At 37.9% G+C, this 21,360-nt stretch overlaps 1 protein-coding gene across 1 annotated transcript in view; it reads left to right on the top strand.

The window, feature by feature from the left end:
- Positions 1-21,360, top strand: part of LAMA2 (laminin subunit alpha 2) — a 450,165-nt gene that overhangs the window by 300,668 nt on the left and 128,137 nt on the right. The window contains exons 33-34 of the mRNA XM_065888629.1: positions 13,120-13,262; positions 16,603-16,701. Of these exons, the coding sequence (XP_065744701.1) occupies positions 13,120-13,262; positions 16,603-16,701 (242 nt within the window). The remainder of the gene's footprint in view (positions 1-13,119; positions 13,263-16,602; positions 16,702-21,360) is intronic.

The raw sequence follows: 21,360 nt of genomic DNA, 5'->3' as shown, positions 1-21,360 counted from the left end.
TATAATCAAAGATGATTTCTAATGGCAGTTATTGTCCCCTCTATATGAGAGCAGAAACAAAATAGTGGAATGTGGTTGATTACTGTAAAGAAAATGGGACTTTCTATAATAAAAGATGATGAAAAACATCAGTTGACCTCCATTTGCTATTTAATGAGTGAGGCTCTGTTGGACATGTGATCACACTCCATCCTAACCTCTTTTTTTGTTGTCTGTTTGTTTTTGTTTTTGCGGTACGCGGGCCTCTCACTGTTGTGGCCTCTCCCATTGCGGAGCACAGGCTCCGGACGCGCAGGCTCAGCGGCCATGGCTCACAGGCCCAGCCGCTCCGCAGCATGTGGGATCTTCCCAGACCGGGGCACGAACCCGTGTCCCCCGCATCGGCAGGCGGACTCTCAACCACTGCGCCACCAGGGAAGCCCCATCCTAACCTTTTAAACACCATCCTCTGTCTGTTCCCATTTAATCCCCAAGTACTAGTTCCTATTCAAAGCCCAGTATGGCTATTATAGTTTTCTACAACTCTAAACTGGGGCATGTTGTTCAAATCCAGGCATCAGGATAGCTATAAAAGTAACTTCTGTTCACCCTCCTCCCACCTTTTTCACATCTATTTTGTTAGTGAAAGGTGCTTTGAGTTTCTTGTTGGCAACGTTCTTGGCCTTGGTCCAGGCTAGCAATGCTGTAGAACAGCAACTAGCACTCTGATTCCAGGCAATTTTCTTATTGGCCATCAGTCTCAGTCGTTTGTATATCACATTGAGAAAGCCGTTCCATTAATAGATTAAGGACTTGTGCTGTTGAACTGTTGTGTAGAAGAGGCTGATCACTATTTCTTTTCTTTTCAGTCAGGCTTTATTTTGAGAGTAAACTCTACTTGATTGCAATTTGCACTCTACAGAATCCAGGGAGTTTATTAACCTTGAAGAAAAGTAGATCACATCATCTTAAAGTTGGAAGTCTTATAAATGAGGTAGTCTAATCATCTTCTATTCGGTGGTGTCCTTGAAACAGACCATCTCCTAATGCAAGGAAACATGCTATAGTGAAGGGGCTATAGAAGCTTTGAATTCTGGCTGGCCACATAAAAGTTGTGTGAATTCGATTAGCTAACTTTTCTAAACCTCATTTTATTATCCGTAAAGTGGAAATAAAGTCCTATGTACATTAGGTGGTGTCTAAGCATAATAGATGTTCGATAAATTTTAGCTGTTCTTATCATCATGGTTATTATTTGATCAGCTTTTTCAAAAGCATGATGCTTTGTGCCGCTCCTCAGTTTTTGTATTTGTTTTTGTTTTTAATTTAGGCAGGTTACAGTTTATTATTGATTCAGAAAGTTATAGTTTAATGACTTTAACTCGTGATTACCCTCGGTTACACCAGTAATAAGGAAGATTATTTTAATGCTTATTTAATTTTAATATTTTAACATTTTTATTTCTTAATTTCGAAATTCTGAACAGCGTAATTTTATTGAGCCAAATCTATTTAGACAAGTGTATTTCCATTCCAAATTGAAGTTAAGAACTGACTAGAAAAATAAGAGGCAAATTATAACAGTAAAATTTTTACACATAGATATCATTAAGACTAACTTCATAAATTTTTTTATTACACCTTTATTGGAGTATAATTGCTTTACAATGGTGTGTTACTTGTTGCTTTATAACAAAGTGAATCAGGTATAGATATACATATGTTCCCATATCTCTTCCCTCTTGCATCTCCCTCCCTCCCACCCTCCCTATCCCACCCCTCTAGGTGGTCACAAAGCACCTAGCTGATCTCCCTGTGCTATGCGGCTGCTTCTCACTAGCTATCCACTTTACGCTTGATAGTGTATATATGTCCATGCCACTCTCTCACTTTGTCCCAGCTTACCCTTCCCCCTCCCCATGTCCTCAAGTCCATTCTCTAGTAGGTCTGTGTCTTTATTCCTGTCTTACGCCTACGTTCTTCATGACATTTTTTTTTCTTAGATTCCATATATATGTGTTAGCATACAGTATTTGTCTTTCGCTTTCTGACTTACTTCACTCTGTATGACAGACTCTAGGTCCATCCACCTCACTACAAATAACTCAATTTCGTTTCCTTTTATGACTAATATTCCATTGTATATATGTGCCACATCTTCTTTATCCATTCATCCGATGATGGGCACTTAGGTTGCTTCCATCTCCTGGCTATTGTAAATAGAGCTGCAATGAACATTTTGGTACATGACTCTTTTTGAATTATGGTTTTCTCAGGGTATATGCCCAGTAGAGGGATTGCTGGGTCATATGGTGGTTCTATTTTTACTTTTTTAAGGAACCTCCATACTGTTCTCCATAGTGGCTGTACCAATTCACATTCCCACCAGCAGTGCAAGAGTGTTCCCTTTTCCCCACACCCTCTCCAGCATTTATTGTTTCTAGATTTTTTGATGATGGCCATTCTAACTGCTGTGAGATGATATCTCATTGTAGTTTTGATTTGCATTTCTCTAATGATTAATGATGTTGAGCATTCTTTCATGTGTTTGTTGGCAATCTGTATATCTTCTTTGGAGAAATGTCTATTTAGGTCTTCTGTCCATTTTTGGATTGGGTTATTTGTTTTTTGTTATTGAGCTGCATGAGTTGCTTCTGTGTTTTGGAGATAATCCTTTGTCAGTTGCTTCATTTGCAACTATTTTCTCCCATTGTGTCTTTGGTCGTGTTTATGGTTTCCTTTGTTGTGCAAAAGCTTTGAAGTTTCATTAGGTCCCATTTGTCTATTTTTGTTTTTATTTCCATTTCTCTAGGAGGTGGGTAAAAAAGAATGTTGCTGTGATTTATGTCATAGAGTGTTCTGCCTATGTTTTCCTCTAAGAGTTTGATCATTTCTAGCCTTACATTTAGGTCTTTAATCCATTTTGAGCTTATTTTTGTGTGTGGTGTTAGGGAGTGGTCTAATCTCATACTCTTACATGTACCTGTCCAGTTTTCCCAGCACCACTTATTGAAGAGGCTCTCCTTTCTCCACTGTACATTCCTGCCTCCTTTATCAAAGATAAGGTGACCATATGTGCGTGGGTTTATCTCTGGGCTTTCTATCCTGTTCCATTGATCTATCTTTCTGTTTTTGTGCCAGGACCATACTGTCTTGATTACTGTAGCTTTGTAGTGTAGTCTAAAGTCAGGGAGCCTGATTCCTCCAGCTCCGTTTTTCGTTCTCAAGATTGCTTTGGCTATTCGGAGTCTTTTGTGTCTCCATACAAATTGTGAAATTTTTTGTTCTAGTTCTGTAAAAAATGCCAGTGGTAGTTTGACAGGGATTGCATTGAATCAGTAGATTGCTTTGGGTATTAGAGTCGTTTTCACAATGTTGATTCTTCCAATCCAAGAACATGGTATATCTCTCCATCTATTTGTAACATCTTTAATTTCTTTCATTAGTGTCTTATAATTTTCTGCATACAGGTCTTTTGTGTCCTTAGGTCGGTTTATTCCTAGATATTTTATTCTTTTTGTTGCAGTGGTAAATGAGAGTGTTTTCTTGATTTCACTTTCAGATTTTTCATCATTAGTGTATAGGAATGCCAGAGATTTCTGTGCATTAATTTTGTATCCTGCTACTTTACCAAGTTCATTGATTAGCTCTAGTAGTTTTCTGGTAGCATCTGCGAACAGTGACAGCTTTACTTCTTCTTTTCTGATTCAGATTGCTTTTATTTCCTTTTCTTCTCTGATTGCTGTGGCTAAAACTTCCAAAACTATGTTGAATAAGAGTGGTGAGAGTGGCCAACTTTGTCTTGTTCCTGATCTTAGTGGAAATGGTTTCAGTTTTTCACCATTGAGGATGATGTTGGCTGTGGGTTTGTCATATATGGCCTTTATTATGTTGAAGAAAGTTCCCTCTATGCCTACTTTCTGCAGGGTTTTTATCATAAATGGGTGTTGAATTTTGTCGAAAGCTTTCTCTGCATCTTTTCAGATGATCATATGGTTTTTCTCCTTCAATTTGTTAATATGGTGTATCACATTGATTGATTTGCTTACATTGAAGAATCCTTGCATTCCTGAAATAAACCCCACTTGATCATGGTGTATGATCCTTTTAATGTGCTGTTAGATTCTGTTTGCTAGTATTTTGTTGAGGATTTTTGCATCTATGTTCATCAGTGATATTGGCATGTAGTTTTCTTTCTTTGTGACATCCTTGTCTGGTTTTGGTATCAGGGTGATGGTGGCCTCGGAGAATGAGTTTGGGAGTGTTCCTCCCTCTGCTATATTTTGGAAGAGTTTGAGAAGGATAGGTGTTAGCTCATCTCTAAATGTTTGATAGAATTCGCCTGTGAAGCCGTCTGGTCTTGGGGTTTTGTTTGTTGGAAGAATTTTAATCACAGTTTCAATTTCAGTGCTTGTGATTGGTTTGTTCATATTTTCTATTTCTTCCTGATTCAGTCTTGGCAGGTTGTGCATTTCTAAGAATTTGTCCATTTCTTCCAGGTTGTCCATTTTATTGACATAGAGTTGCTTGTAGTAATCTCTCATGATCTTTTGTATTTCTGCAGTGTCAGTTGTGACTTCTCCTTTTTCATTTCTAATTCTATTGATTTGAGTCTTCTCCCTTTTTTTCTTGATGAGTCTGGATAATGGTTTATCAATTTTATCTTCTCAAAGAACCAGCTTTTAGTTTTATTGATCTTTGCTATTGTTTCCTTCATTTCTTTTTCATTTATTTCTGATCTGGTCTTTATGATTTCTTTCCTTCTGCTAACTTTGGGGTTTTTTTGTTCTTCTTTCTCTAATTGCTTTAGGTGCAAGGTTAGGTTGTTTATTTGAGATGTTTCCTGTTTCTTAAGGTAGGATTGTATTGCTATAAACTTCCCTCTTAGAACTGCTTTTGCTGCATCCCATAGGTTTTGGGTCATTGTATCTCCATTGTCATTTGTTTCTCGGTACTTTTTGATTTCCTCTTTGATTTCTTCAGTGATCACTTCATTAAGAAGTAGTGTATTGTTTAGCCTACATGTGTGTGTACTTTTTACAGATATTTTCCTGTAATTGATATCTAGTCTCATAGCATTGTGGTCGGAAAAGTTACTTGATACAATTTCAGTTTTCTTAAATTTGCCAAGGCTTGATATGTGACCCAAGATATGATGTATCCTGGAGAATGTTCTTTGAGCACTTGAAAAAAATGTGTATTCTGTTGTGTTTGGATGGAATGTCCTATAAATATCAATTAAGTCCATCTTGTTTAATGTATCATTTAAAGCTTGTGTTTCCTTATTTATTTTCATTTTGGATGAGCTATCCATTGGTGAAAGTGGGGTGTTAAAGTCCCTTACTATGAATGTGTTACTGTCGATTTCCCCTTTTATGGCTGTTAGTATTTACCTTATGTATAGAAGTGCTCCTATGTTGGGTGTAAATATTTACAATTGTTATATCTTCTTCTTGGATTGATCCCTTGATCATTATGTATTGTCCTTCTTTGTCTCTTCTAGTCGATCTTTATTTTAAAGTCTATTTTGTCTGATATGAGAATTGCTACTCCAGCTTTCTTTTGATTTCCGTTTGCATGGAATATCTTTTCCCATTCCCTCACTTTCAGTCTGTTATGTGTCCCTAGGTCTGAAGTGGGTCTCTTGTAGACAGCATATATATGGGTCTTGTTTTTGTATCCATTCAGCCAGTCTGTGTCTTTTGGTGTGAACATTTAATCCATTTACATTTAAGGTAATTATTGATATGTATGTTCCTATTCCCATTTTCTTAATTGTTTTGGGTTTGTTATTGTAGGTCTTTTCCTTCTCTTGTGTTTCTTGCCTAGAGAAGTTCCTTTAGCATTTGTTGTAAAACTGGTTTGGTGGTGCTGAACTCTCTCAGCTTTTGCTTGTCTGTAAAGGTTTTAATTTCTCCATCAAATCTGAATGAGATCCTTGCTGGGTAGAGTAATCTTGGTTGTAGGTTTTCCTCCTTCATCACTTTAAATATGTCCTGCCAGTCCCTTTTGGCTTGCAGAGTTTCTGCTGAAAGATCAGCTATTAACCTTATGGGGATTCCCTTGTGTGTTATTTGTTGCTTTTCCCTTGCTGCTTTTAATATGTTTTCTTTGTATTTAATTTTTGAGAGTTTGATTAATATGTGTCTTGGCGTGTTTCTCCTTGGATTTGTCCTTTATGGGACTCTCTGTGCTTCCTGTACTTGATTAACTATTTCCTTTCCCATATTAGGGAAGTTTTCAACTATAATCTCTTCAATATTTTCTCAGTCCCTTTCTTTTTCTCTTCTTCTTCTGGGACCCCTGTAATTCGAATGTTGGTGCGTTTAATGTTGTCCCAGAGGTCTCTGAGGCTGTCCTCAGTTCTTTTCATGCTTTTTTCTTTGTTCTGCTCTGCAGTATATATTTCCACTATTTTATCTTCCAGGTCACTTATCCATTCTTCTGCCTCAGTTATTCTGCTATTGATCCCTTCTAGAGTATTTTTAATTTCATTTATTGTGTTGTTCATCGTTGCTTGTTTCCTCTTTATTTCTTCTGGGTCCTTGTTAAATGTTTCTTGCATTTTCTCTATTCTATTTGCAAGATTTTGGATCATCTTTACTGTCCTTATTCTGAATTCTTTTTCAGGTAGACTGCCTATTTCCTCTTCATTTGTTAGGTCTGGTGGGTTTTTATCTTGCTCCTTCATCTGCTGTATGTTTTTCTGTCTTCTCATTTTGCTTATCTTACTGTGTTTGAGGTCTCCTGTTTGCAGGCTGCAGGTTCTTAGTTCCCGTTGTTTTTGGTGTCTTCCCAGTGGGTAAGTTTGGTTCAGTGGGCTGTGTAGGCTTCCTCATGGAGGGGACTAGTGCCTGTGTTCTGGTGGATGAGGCTGGATCTTGTCTTTCTGGTGGGCAGGTCCATGTCTTGTGTTTTTTTGGGTGTCTGTGATTATGATTATTAATTATGAAATTAATAAAATCATAAAATTATAAAATTATTATGATTTTAGGCAGCCTCTCTGCTAATGGGTGGGGTTGTATTCCTGTCTTGCTAGTTGTTTGACATAGGATGTCCAGCACTGTAGCTTGCTGGTCATTGAGTGAAGCAGTTTTTGATGAGATACTTAGGTTAGGCTAAATTCTGGGGTTTTTTAAAAATAATTCTTGGCTTTTCAAGTCACTGAAAATCCCTTTTATGGTGACCTTACATTTTTGTTTTCTCTTAAAGTTCTTCAAATACATTATTTATAGGTTCATAAACACTATGATTGTAACTCTTTTTCTCATCTTTAAAATTAGGATATTAATAGTACTTATCTCATAGAATTGCTGTAAACATTAGATGAGATAATGAAGGCAAGACACAGCATATTGTCTTCAATGTAGTGAATATTGTATAGATAAAAGCTACTGTCCCATTATTATAATACTTTCAAAGCTTCCATTTGTTTTTTGAAGAGCTATACCATACTTGAACCATATCGAACTTATTTTTAATATATATTTATATACATAATTTTATTTAATGTTTATATATGTATATATATATCACAACTACTTGGTACATGAATAAATTTATCAGCCTCATCCTAAACCGACAGAAAGTCTTTCCCTCTATTCAAAGAACTAACAGGCAAAAAAAAAAAGCCTTTTTAATGGGTCTGAAACCACATTTTTATTTTAGAAGATATTTATCTATAAATAATATGGAATAACTGAATCCATTTTAATAAGCCTTAAATAAATGCTAATCTAAAACTTTCTTCTTGAAGAAGAAAGAGGAAAGAGAAATATACAATCCATACCCAAGGAATTATCAATGGCCTTAATGTACAAGAATTAAATTAAAACACACACATTAACACACAGGTTTTATCTTTTGTTAGAAATGTATATTTACTCATTTTATCCCTTTTTGATTAGAGCCAGACAATTTATGTATCTTTACCTAAAATTGGTTAATAGGTTTGGCCTTTTTAAAAACATGCAATGCACTCATTTCAGCTTTGGCTTCTTTGGTTTGGATACAGTGTGTGAATTTTTTGTGACGGTAAGCCAGTAGTTATTATGCATGGGGGACTCTGGTAGAAATGCAGTATTTTGTACTAATTGCTAACGGAAAGATCTGTAATATCAGCTGCATGATTTGCCCCTTACATGTGCCCAGCTATAACAGCCTGAATGTAGTATTGCATTTGCTAGTATTAGACACAAATTTATCCTGACACTTTTATAAGCAAAGCCTCAAAAACATTTAGTCATGTAAAATAAAATCATAGTCTTGAAATATCTGCTTTTGCTCCCATGCATTTCAGGCAGAATCTCATTTTATAACCTTATCTCTATTGCTGAATAGGAGAATGGTTTGGAGAGGTTCCTTGGGGGTCTTGATTATAAGATAGGTGTTAATTTACACTGAGCAGTTACTGCACCCTTATCAAAGAACAATTGTTTACATAATGTGAATATTCCTTGTCTCTATACACTCTTCAGATCTTCCCTATATAGTGAATTAAACGTGGTTTTAATTTGCATCCCATTTCCAGTGTTTGTTGCCAGACATTTCAGACTTTTTGAGGACAAATAAAAGTAGCTTGTGGTGTAAGTTAAATATTTTGTGTCAGGATAAAATAGCAAACCATTATGTAAAGGGCACACTTCCCCATGTGTTTATCTTATAACTGCATGAACTAGACTTGTACAGAAGCTTTGAAAAAGTCCCATGGCTGTCGCATTCATAAGTCTTTCTGACCCATTTGGACAGATGTTAGTGTATTACTTGGAGCATACTATAAAACTTACCTTTCATCTATGGAAATGTGCTTGTACTTTGTTCCCCCAAAAGCAGATACGGAGACCATAAGACATGGGATAATAATAGACCTTTGGACACAGAGACATAAAATGGAATTATGAGTCCTTGAAAGAGCAATTAAGTACATTTTCATTTCAACAACTGAAGATGAGGAACCAAAACAGATGGGCAGGAGGTAGAATAAATGACAGAAAAATCCGTATCCATCATGCCTCTTGGCATCAATTTAGCTCACCAATTTACTCTGTAGTGTATTACAGTAAATCAGATCTAGTTCTGCATTCCAGTCCCTGATTTCTGCTTGTCTGAAGTGAAAACTGAGAATACTGAGAAAACATTTCCCTGAAAATTTCTGGAACCATCAGTAAGGAGCCTCTAGCCATACCATTATCAATGAGCTGACTCAATTCCTCTTAGAAATGGGTAGGTTATGAATTATAGATAAATTAGAGAAAGAGCTAGCAAAGTATTTCTGAAACGTATACTACCCTAGAAAGCATAGTGAGATGTCATATTATCAAGTATCTTTCAAGATCTTGAAAGTGAAAAAAGAGCACAGTGCTTTGAATGGAACTTTTAAAGTAGTGATGAACTTGGATTCAGTGGGAAAGGAACCTTCACATTCTTCTTAACTTTTAATAAAATTAAGAACTGTTGTTAATACTTTTTAACCTATGAATTGCAACTTGAAGTCTCTAAGCTGAATTCACATTCTAAATCACACATGCGAAACTTGACAAAGTTTATCAGTTATCTATTGCCACTACTCCAAAATTTAATAGTTGTTGAGTATATACAGCAACTATATATATCCTCACTATTCTGTAGGTTGGCAATTTGAACAGGGTCCCCTTGGATACTTCTTTTGTTATCATGCGGTGGGGTGGGTTCCTAGATGGCCTTACTCACATGGAAGGACCTCAGCTAGAATGGTTGGATCTACCTTTCTGTTGCTCATGTTGCCTCTCTTCCTCAAGAAGGCTAGCCTGGGATTTTTCACAAGGCAGCAGGATTCCAGAAGTGTGGAAGCAGAAACTGCAAAACTCCTTGAAGCTAAGGCTCAGTGTCCCTCTGAAGCATTCTGATGGTCAGAGTTTGTCATAAAGCCAACCCCGATTCAAAGGGGGATGTGCGGGGGAATAGACTCCACCTCTTAACGGGAGGAGCGGCAAAGAAATGGTAAACACTTTTAACCCTTCATCCTCCCCAGAAATGAGCATCATCTTTATCTGGCCAGTAACCCAACTGTGTCATTTCTTTTATTAACGTTTTGTATATCTTTTCTTCCCCTCCATTCCTCCATTCCAATACCTTTCCTGTGTCAGTATTACCTCATGCAGGTATCATAGCATTCATCTCCTTGACATGAGTCAGTTTCTGCCTCTCCAATCACAAGACAATTTTCCCTCTCTGGCCATTTTTATACTATGTTTTATAGTTTTATAACTATAAAAACTATAGTTTTTATACTATTCTGTTCCTCACATATCTGTGTGATTCTTCATTTCATATCATGTATAGTGTTCTCACATTCAGACATTTCCTATTTGGCCAATATTTTTATCTCTATTTCTCTGTCTCTTTCTCTCCCTCTCTCTATTCTTCTCTCAATCCTCTCCTTGTAACTCCCTGATCTTCTCCAAAATATTTTTTGCTCTCCTTTCACAAAGATAGTAGTAAGCAAATATTTATTGATTATTTACTATGTGCAAGACACTTTCTTAGGCACTGTGACCAAAGTTGATTAAGGTCCCTCTCTGAGGAGAGAGAAACAATATATAAACACATAAAATGAAAAGATAGCCTATATGTGCATGAGTGTTAAGATAAAAAGACAAAGGGAATACAGTAGTGGTTGGTGGGGACAGTAATTTCAGAGTCATCAGGGCCTTCTCCTCCGAGGAAGTAACACTTGAGCACTTGACCTAGATCTCCAGGAGTCACATGGGTGAAGATGAAGAAAGAAGTGTTCTCGGCAGAGGAGACAGCAAGTAAAATGACCTCTTCCAAATCCTTGCTCCCTTTAGGGTAGAGCATCCCTAAAGTTTGTTATCTGGCCCAGTGGTTCTAAACTCTGGCTATATGATAGGATCATCTGGAATCTCTTAAATATACTGTTGCCTGGGCCTCACCACAGACCCATCAAATCAGATTCTCTGCAGGTGGGTAGGGGAAACACCTAGATACCTGTATTTTGTAAATCGCCGTGATTTGTATGCAGCCAAGATGGAGAACCAGTGACTTACAGTAGTGCTTTTCAAACATGAACATGCATAGGTCCCATGGGAATCTTTCTGAAACACTAGATCTGTTTCACTAGATCTAGGATAGAGCCCAAGATTATGTATTTCTAACAAGCTCCCAGGTCATGCCATTGCTGTTGATCTAGTAGTTATTCAAAGTGTGGTGCTCAGACCAGAGTATCAGTGTTCACCTGGGAGTTTGTTGGAAAAGCACATGATCAGTCAGAGAATCAGAAACCAGGTGATTCGATCACCTCTTGAATCAGAACTGCTAGGGGTATGGCCCAGCCTCCTGTGATTTAAGAAAGCCCTCAGATGATTCTGAAACCCACTCAAGTGTGAGAATCAGACAGGGTCTTGGTGTTTAGACATAGTCAATTTGGTACCTAATTGTGTTCCAGGTTGTATTTTCTACAGTTACTTCATGTCAAGAGGTCTGTTGAAGCTTCTCAAGCACTTGCATTGAACTGAGGGTTTGAAGCCACAGCGTTCTTTTCCTTTTACTTAGTTTCCATGCAGAGCAAATTCTCTTTCGTTCTGGCTAGAAGAGGAAGAGATCCAGCTCTAGTTTCAGATTCCACCTCCAGCTCCCAAAGCCTCTTTGTTCACTCAGCTTGCAAGGCATCAGGAGCTTACAGCGCCCCTGCAGGTGACACTCAACACTTACAGGTGTCACCTGCAAGGAGCTGATTTATTAAAAGCCCTGCTGGGGCAGTTTAATCCCTGTGAAGGGATATTGTAACTCACCTCTAACTGCTGTCCCATCACAGAATCACTCTCTGTACTACTTCTCTTTGTTTACAAGCTTCAGTTAATGGTTTTCTCTCCATTAGGCAGCTCAGGGGAGTCCTGTTTAGAGAACTAATTGAATTCTTGCCAGTATGGGGCATGATCCAAAGCTGCTCCAAGTCTCAGTATTTTTCATGTTATATATTTTCCTCTCTTCTAACATGTGTATAGTTTTTATACCTCTATCTGCAGAACGTAAGCTAGAAATTGTAACTATGCACGAACGCATATCATAAATATGGTAGCACGTGCTTCTTGGCATGGAGAGCTACATCTCATTACTCTGATGCAAAGAGTGAAAAAAAATTTTGAACTAAAAATCCAAACTGAATAGGTATATTTTATAAAGCCTCCAAAAGAATCAATATCTTTTAATTTTAGAAATTTTACTATTTATGAGATTCAAGTGATAATGGTGAAGAAACCATTGTTTCTCTCCACCACCCTACTACCGTCCAACCCCCTTCCACCACCACTAAATTTGAATAGTCCCCCTTTCTAATCATTGAAAAAATATAGGTAGAACACTAGCACTCTTGGCTACTTCAAGAATAAAGTTTTCCTGGCTTTTGGCAATTATTTATCCACAAAACAGGATTAGGTTAATCATCAAAGTAGGAATTTGTGGGACTGCATCTAATCATGAGTGATAATGTGCTGAATAGTTAAAGAGGAAGAGTTGGCAAATGCATAAGTAAGTGAACAAGTAAGTAATAAATAAATACATTTCATCACGACAAAAAAATTGTAAAAAGAAGAGTTCTTTTGACTTTTAAAAATATTCTTCTCAATAGATGTCAAGCTAAAGAGTCATACAGTTTTTGAATATGTAATACCTGAAGCACGTAGAGACCTAATTGCTATAGACACTCCACATTGCAATCTAATGGGGCAATGTGTACATTTTTAGATTCCAAAGCATATTTTATTGCCAATTACAGATTTCCTCTAGATTGTTCACGTGCGACTCTGCATTTATAATGTTATAGTCCATGTTTTACCTCTCCTTTAGTACTTAGGCAGTACGCTCGTTTACCCTCAAAATCCATTTGGTCGTCCTCTTTGGTTCCTCAGTTTATATCATCATCCCTATTTCAGGTTCTGGGCAACAGGAATGTCTGCTCTTTTGTTGTTCTTTTCATCTTTTATCAACCGTCATCCATTTGAAAGCATTAATTATCTGAGATGAGAAACATCATCTTTCACAGGATAATACTTAGGCCATAAAACATTTCATAGCTGAAATCTTTGCACATCTGCCTGGGATGCTTAGCAGAAGTAAATATTCTTTGCTGTTTCCCTTTCACAGTTTGTGGAGATGAATGCACCGGCCTTCTTCTCGGTGACTTGGCTCGCCTGGAACAGATGGCCATGAGCATCAACCTCACTGGCCCACTGCCCGCTCCTTATGAAATTCTGTATGGTCTTGAAAATATGACTCAGGAACTCAAGGTAGGTTGGAGCAGTAACAGCAAGAGCCAGGGGAAAAATGACAAAAGCCTCCAAAGGGGTAATTGCCGTAATCGGTAAATGCTTTTCCCTTTGTCCCAAATCAAGGCAGGCAGCCATTAGGGAAATTCAAAGACTTTCTAAACCAGTGTTTTTCAAACTTGAGAACTATAATTTACTGATTGCTCTTATGGAAAAAGAAGCTCATGTACCCCCAGTGTTTGGCCTAAATCAATTTTATTATGTTCCTTAAATATGTGCAAACATAAAATCAGATATGAACTCCTTATACTTAATAGCTCTATAAAATCAAAACAAATTAATCTTTACAAAAGCCTAAAAAACAATAAAATTCAAATTAAAAACATTAATATAAAATAACAGATGATTTTTGCTGAAAGCAAATTGCTACTTGCAACAAGAATATCACACTGACTACTTCCACATAGGTTCTTTCATCAGCATGCGACATGTGGTAACTCGGTTCTCCTACCTTTCCACAATTTGAACTAGAGAACCCTTTGTGAGGGGTCCTGAAATGACATTTGGCATCACTTGACAAGTGATTTATGTGCTCAGTCTGCCATATGATCAAACAGGCATGCAAATGTAGGTGCTAAGATCAAGTGCATCTCTCAGGTGCCCAGCCTGGGTTCCAGAAATGCTTACATTAACATTTAAGTTTACTGTCAAAATGAAAACACAAGGTGAAAATTTTGTACTAGAGAATGAGGAGATTTTTGAAAGTACTTCAACAATAACTAATTTTGTTGTAAGAGAAACACTATTCTAAGACATCGTTAAAGCTTTCAGTAGTTAATGGGATAAAGAGGAAATGTTAAGGAAATTGGAGTTGTTTCACCTGAATAAAAAAAAGTTGAAAAGCGACTCCTTATACACTATCAGTCAATTACTGGATATTTATTAAGAAACTCTGGAAAGCCCCAATATTGCACTTGGTTCCCCAGGGGTTTCATGACCCCTATAATGCAGTCACTACCCTTAGGAAGCTTAGAGTCTATGTGGTTTAAAAATAGTTAAACAATTAGCAAAAATACATAATTACCACGTGCTTTATAGACATTTGACATACAGTAGAGTTCAAAGACTGGAGAAATAGATGAGATCCAGAGTAACCAGGGAATACATCATTAATGAAAGTGTAATTTGTGTTAGAACTTGAAGGATAGAAACAATTTCAATAGGCAGAGAATTATTGGTGAAGACTGGAGGAAGAAACCTAAGATTTATTCACTAGGCACTGGTGGACATTCTTCTAGGGAATATATTCTTTAATTTAGACCACAGCCTTCAAAGTAAGTATTATTATCCTTATTTACCAGAAGAAGAAACCAATCATAATGATAGCAAGAATAACATTTATTGATGAGTATCTCTGTGCTAGACAATTGACTAAAGTCTTATGTGAATTATCATACATAGATTTTACAGAAACTCCAAGAAGTAGGAAAGGAGTACTGTATTAGCTATGTTTGTCTCAGATAGCCGGGTAGGGACACTGAGGCACAGAGACAAGGTCACATGGCTACTAGGTACAGAGCTGGGACGTGGAAGGAGGTAGTTTAACTTTAGGGCCTGTGAGAATGAAACTACCTTCACACAGCTCAGAGAGAGAAGGGCTCAGTCCACCAGTAGCAAGGTCTCCTTGACCCCCAGCCCATCCTTACATACTCTTGCCACTGAATCTAGGAGAGCCACATGTGCAGAGGCAGAGGTGTGGATGAGCGAGGCCTGTCCAGCAGACATTAGAAGTCAGGCCTGCTAGTGAAAGATAAGGCTGGAGACTTCAGTGGGGCTGGGTGATACGAAGGACAATCATGAAAGCCAGACAGAGAAATCCGAGTTTACTTTGTAGGCCCAGCATTCAGGAGTGCAAAGAGTTCTAATGAAGAAAATGCTGACCAGTTATCATGTATGGAAGGAATACAAAGAAAGAAAATTAAACTAGAGAAGCAAATACTTCAGTAGGGCGTAAAATAATTTTAAAGTAATAACTTAAGCAGTGGATGAAGTACTGAAGGGCCCTCTGAAAGAGGTTCCAATCTGTGGACATCAACCAAGCCTGGGGTTCAGTCACCTGTTTCCTTATGGCTGGGTATTGGTCAGAATGACCTTGATTTTCCTTAAATTCCAGTCTTTCTTGATTCTGTTTGTGTTCTTCTTCCATAACTTGTTTAATATCTGGATATTTGGAACCCTACTTTGATATTCTAAATCCTTAAGCAAGTCATGTGCCCTCTTTGTTCAGTTCCTTTAACTGTGTCAGTGCTCCCTGGGTTCCAGCCAGAGATGACCAGAAACACACATGTGATAGAATAAAGTTGGGTTTACTAACTTGTTGCAACAAGGGGCACTGCACAGTGTGGGGAATTGGGGCTGTCTCAATAACAGGGCATTAGGAATCACTTAGAGTATTGGGGGTTTGTGCTAGGGAATTTGAGGGCAGATTCAAGGAAGCAGGAGTTTGTGTTGGACTGGGTACTATTAGGAAGTGGGAATAATTCCATAATTAATATTCTAATGAATCTTATCTAGAAGGAGGGAAGAAAAAGGGAGGCTAAAGCTACAGTTAGTAAGGAGGCAGTGGCCACTCATATTAGCCAGAAAATGGGATTTGAGGTACTTTTGTGGTCTGCACAGAGACCATGATTTCGTCTGCATTTAGATAAGATTATGGAGTGGCGTCATCTTTTGTTTCATTCATCACTCTCACAGAGTGATGCTGTCTACTGTTAGTGTTTGGTGAGATTGATTATGTTTAATAGGAGAGGAAAATGGCGCATCTGTGAGTGCCAGGGCAGCTCCTACAACATTGATGCCATGCAGTTAGTGTCTGGCCAGGTCCTTCTGTCAGGGCTCCTGTCCTCAAAGAAAGAGGTAATAAACCTGTGAACTGTATCTCTGTTGATTAGAATGGGAGCCTTAAAGACTCAGACAAGGTTCATCTTGACTCTACCCCTTACTGGCTGTGCAATCTTGTATAAATTTTTAAGTCTCTTTAAGCCACAGTTTTCTATATACAAAATGAAATAGCATTTATCTCATAGAACTATTGTAAGAGCTCAATGAAAAACAAAACAAAACAAAAAGACCTGGAACATAGTAATGTCTCAATAAATTGCAGCAGTTTGTATTATTTGCCAGATTACTCTACGCGATGCTTTGTAAGTGCCCAGCTGAAATAGTTTCTTTCTCTCTTCTCTGAAGGTGAGAAGGCTAAGTTCTTTGTATATAAAGAAAAAAATGTGTTCTGTTAAATGTTCAACCCATGATCGCTGCAAGACCATTTACTCTAAAACATATGGAATGAAATCTTTTTCAGCATTTGCTCTCACCTCAGCGGGCCCCAGAGAGGCTCATTCAGTTGGCAGAAGGCAATCTGAACACGCTGGTGACAGAAATGAATGAACTTCTGACCAGGGTAAGTTGGCAAAATCATGCTTCTTCTTAAAGCAGATAGATTATGTATAATTAAGGAAAATTACTTCAAATTTCTGAAATGCAAATCTTGTTCTTCCTAAATCCCAATTTGGTGCATGAAATAGATGTATTTTTGACTTGCTACTTCTGCCACAGATAAAATCTGAGAACCCAGTAGCACAAGAAAAGATTGGGATACATACTTGGGAAGTGTCAAGGACAATGGCTAAAAATATCAGAATGACAGTATATTTTGAGTACTCTATCCAGTAGCTTCCATGGTAAAGTTTTTATTGATTCTGGATTCCCAAAGTCCTGGCTCTGATATGTAAGGAAAAAGAAAAACAAATGAAAATACTTGTAGTCTCTTTGATCTCATCATAAGATTTTTGTGTTTGTATACAAATACAGCCTAAATCATTATCCCCCCACAAAAGAGGAAATGTCCTTTATCATGAAAATCCAAAGCATTCAAGACACTTTTTAGAGTCATAATGTAAAGTCCATGTTGCGTTTATCAGACTTTTTAAGATATTGGGAGTTTTTAATTTTCAAAACTGCAAGAGGGTTAAGGTTCTTTTCCCTGATACAGAATGAAGAAAACAGCATAAAGTCTGCCATCTTGTGGCCAGAAAAATGCATGAACTGGAAAACTGGCCTGGAATTTAGGGATCCAGTTTGATTATCAGAGAACTTTAAATGACAAAAAATATTGGAGCTAGAAGGTTCTTACAGATTATCTAGTCCATTTTTTAAAGAAGAAATCCCTCAGGCCATGATAGTGAAATGAATTAGCAATGGCCGCGTACTTCACCAAATTCAAGGACCTAAGTAGGACCCAGATTCCAGATTCCCACTGATCCAGTACCATTTCCACCTAAGCTGCTGCTGGCTTAGGAGAATTTCCACAGGGAAATCAAATGGGATTCTGAGCACGTGATGCTAAACAATGGCCCCGATGTTACAAATAGCGTACTAAACACATTTTCAGAATCTCCTACCAGCAATGTGGAATGTACAAATACAGAACAGAGTTTCTTGCCAAATGTAGTTAGATATTAATCAGATTAATGAGTACAAATTATCTCATATCAATTCAATAATTAACAATTTTGTATTGGTTATGTGAATACACTAAATAAGAATTTTTAAACAGATCATGCCAAAGTAATCTCAATTCAACAGCACATATGAATGTTCACCACATACAAAGCCCAAGCGCTAAGTGTTGGCAGATGAAAGATAAAAATGAGGCTCAGTCTGTCTTCAAGGAAGTTGCAATCTCGAATGTGTGTGTGTGTGTGGGTATATAAGTATTTAGGTATGTGGAGGGTAATATGGGACAAGTGCAAGTAAATATGTAACACAGCATGAAATAAAATAAAGGAATGTACCTGAGAAATACACACATGGATTAATTTAATATTAATTTAATGTTAAGGATAACTAGGGAAAATTCCATGGAACAGAGGCCTTTCATTCATTCATTCATTTAATTAATCCTTACTAAGGGTCAAATATATTCTAGACACTATAACAGAATGACAGACACTGGGAAAGAGGTATAAGCAAAACTGACACTGTTGTTGCTCTCACTGAGCTGATTACAGCCAAATGATCTGAGCCTTTAATATTATTATTATTATTACCTTATAACTTCTTAACTGGCATCCTTTCATCTTTCCAGCAGACTCTCACATACTAAATTTTTTTAAATGGACTTTGTATTTTTGAGAAGTTTAAAGCAAAATTGATTGGAAAATATCGAAATTTCCCATATGCCCCCTGCCCCAAGACAAGCACAGCCTCCCGCATTATCAACATCCTCCACCAGAGTGATACGTTTGTTCCAATAGATGAATCTACACTGACAAATCATCATCACTCAAAGCCTATAGTTTACTTTAGGGTTCACTCTTGGTATTGTATATTCTATAGATTTTGACAAATGTTTAATGACATGTCTCCACCTTTATAGTATCATTGCGAGTGGTTTCACTGCCCTAAAAGTCCTCCATGGTCTGCCTATTCACCTCTCCCTTTCCTTAACCCCTGGCAACCACTGATCTTTTTACTGTCTCTGTATATCATATAGCTGGAGTTATACATTATGTAACCTTTTCAGATTGGCTTTTTTCACTTAGTAGTATACATTTATGTTTCCTCAATGTCTTTTGATGGCTTGATAGCTCATTTCTTTTTAGTGCTGAGTAGTATTTCATTTTCTGGATGTACCAAGTTTATTTATCCATTCACCTACTGAAGGACACCTTGGTTGCTTTTAAGCTTTGGCAATATGAATAAAGCTGCTATAAACATCCAAGTATATAAGTTTTCAATTCATTTGTATGAAAACCAAAGAGTGCAGTTGCTGGATCATATGGGAAGAGTGTGTTTAGTTTTGTAAGAAATCTCCAAACTGTCTTCCAAAGTGGCTGTACCATTTTGCATTCCCAGCAGCAATGAGTAAGAGTTCCTATTGCTCCAAATCCTCACCAGCATTTGGTGTTGTCAGTGTTCTGAATTTTGGCCATTCTAGTAGGTATGTAGTAATATCTCATTCTAGTTTTAATTTACAATTCCCTAGTGACATACTATGTTGAGAATTTTTTTTTTTTTTTTTGTGGTACGCGGGCCTCTCAGTGTTGTGGCCTCGCCCGTTGCGGAGCACAGGCTCCAGACGCGCAGGCTCAGCAGCCATGGCTCACGGGCCCAGCCGCTCCGCGGCATGTGGGATCTTCCCAGACCAGGGCACAAACCCGTGTCCCCTGCATCGGCAGGCGGACTCTCAACCACTGCGCCACCAGGGAAGCCCTCCAATAATAAACTTTTTTATTTTAAAATAGTTTTAGATTTACAGAAAAGTTGTTGCAAAGATAGTACAGAGATTTCCCATATACTCCATACCCACTTTCCCCTACTAATATCTTGGTATGATCTATCTATCACAACAAATGCACTAATATTGATTATTATTAACTAAAGACTCTGCTTTTTCTTAATGTCCTTTTATTGTTTCAGGATCCTATCCAGGATATTACATTAAGTCATCGTGTCTTCTTAGGCTATGGCTTCTAGAATGTGCCAGTTTCTTAGACTTTCCTTGTTTTTGATGATTTTGACAGTTTTGACAAGTTCATGTATTTTGCAGGATGTCCCTCAGTTGGGGTTTACCTCATGTTTTTCTCATGATCAGAATAGACATATAGGTTTTTGTAGGGAAGACCACAGAGATAATGTATTATTTTATCACGTCATAATAAGAACCCATGCAATCAATATGTCTTATTACTGTTGATGTTGATCTTGATCACCTGACTGAGGTAGCATTTGCCAGATTGCTCCACTGGAACATTACTCTTTTTCCCCCTCTCCACACTTCAATACCATTTTTATCTGCCCATTCTTCAGATTTTGTAACATAGAAAGCCTAGAAATAAGACTTCTAAAAGTAAGTATCTCCTTGATCAAGTGAGGATGGAGAGGAACTAGAAATCCTTGCTTATTTATTAACCTTGTCCCCACCAGAAACAGGACTGTCATGGAGACCTTCAATATTCAAAATGATCAATTCTTTCTTTGCCTGTGGTCAATCAGCGTGATAATCAAAAGGTGTATTGATACACTTGTAATCATAACTAGAGGACTAGACGACATAAATATCCACTAATATTGGCTGAGACCCCCGGTACCTTTACCTCACAGCCATGAATGATTCAGCAGTTGGGCCCAGAGTAGAAGTGCAGGGGCCATGACTTCCTGTTATCCATGGCTGCGTTAGAGGAGATAGTGCCTAAACTAGGGGTGCACATTAGAGTTACGTGGTGCCCAGTCTCACCCCCAAAGGTTGTGATGTATTTGGTCAGAGGCACAGTATGAGCATTGGGACTTTCAAGAGCTTCCAGATGATTCTGACGTTGGCTAAGATTGAAAACTATGATGAGCCTAGAGGTACCCGGTGCTTCCAGTTCCCTTTCCTCTGGAAAGTGCTTTCACTGCTGCAGCCAATCTTTTTGAGAATCCTTTCCTCTACTTTGTTAGCTGGCGAGTCACTTTACGACTAGCACATTCTTTTATTTTATTTTATTTTTTTTGCGGTACGCGGGCCTCTCCCGTTGCGGAGCACAGGCTCTGGACGCGCAGGCCCAGCGGCCATGGCTCACGGGCCCAGCTGCTCCGCGGCATGTGGGATCTTCCCGGACCGGGGCACGAGCCCGTGTCCCCTGCATCGGCAGGCGGACTCTCAACCACTGTGCCACCAGGGAAGCCCGACTAGTACATTCTTTATGTTTGTTAAAACATCTGGCGAGTCTGATCCTGCATAGCTGGTGTGAGCTGCCTTCTGTCCTGCAAGTGCTTGTATATTTTGTGCTTATCTTTTTCATGAAGCAGTTTAGTTCTCTGATAGCCCTTGGTAAAGAGAATAATATTCCTCCCCCAGATTAACATTTTAAACATTTATTTTATATAAGTTAATTCAAATATTACATATGCAAAATGTTGCATAATTATGTATCTTTTTCAATGTATTTTAATTTATTGTCATTCCATTTCCCCCTTGGAATATGTTTTTTGAATATGACAATCATATGTTACATGTTCATACTGTCAGACAGTATGATTAGTGTGGAATATTGAGATGTTTTTGATGACAACTCCA

The sequence above is a fragment of the Phocoena phocoena genome, chromosome 12 (assembly GCF_963924675.1).
Source record: "Phocoena phocoena chromosome 12, mPhoPho1.1, whole genome shotgun sequence".
In the NCBI taxonomy this organism is placed as follows: domain Eukaryota; kingdom Metazoa; phylum Chordata; class Mammalia; order Artiodactyla; family Phocoenidae; genus Phocoena; species Phocoena phocoena.
This window is presented reverse-complemented; position numbering and strand designations above follow the sequence as displayed.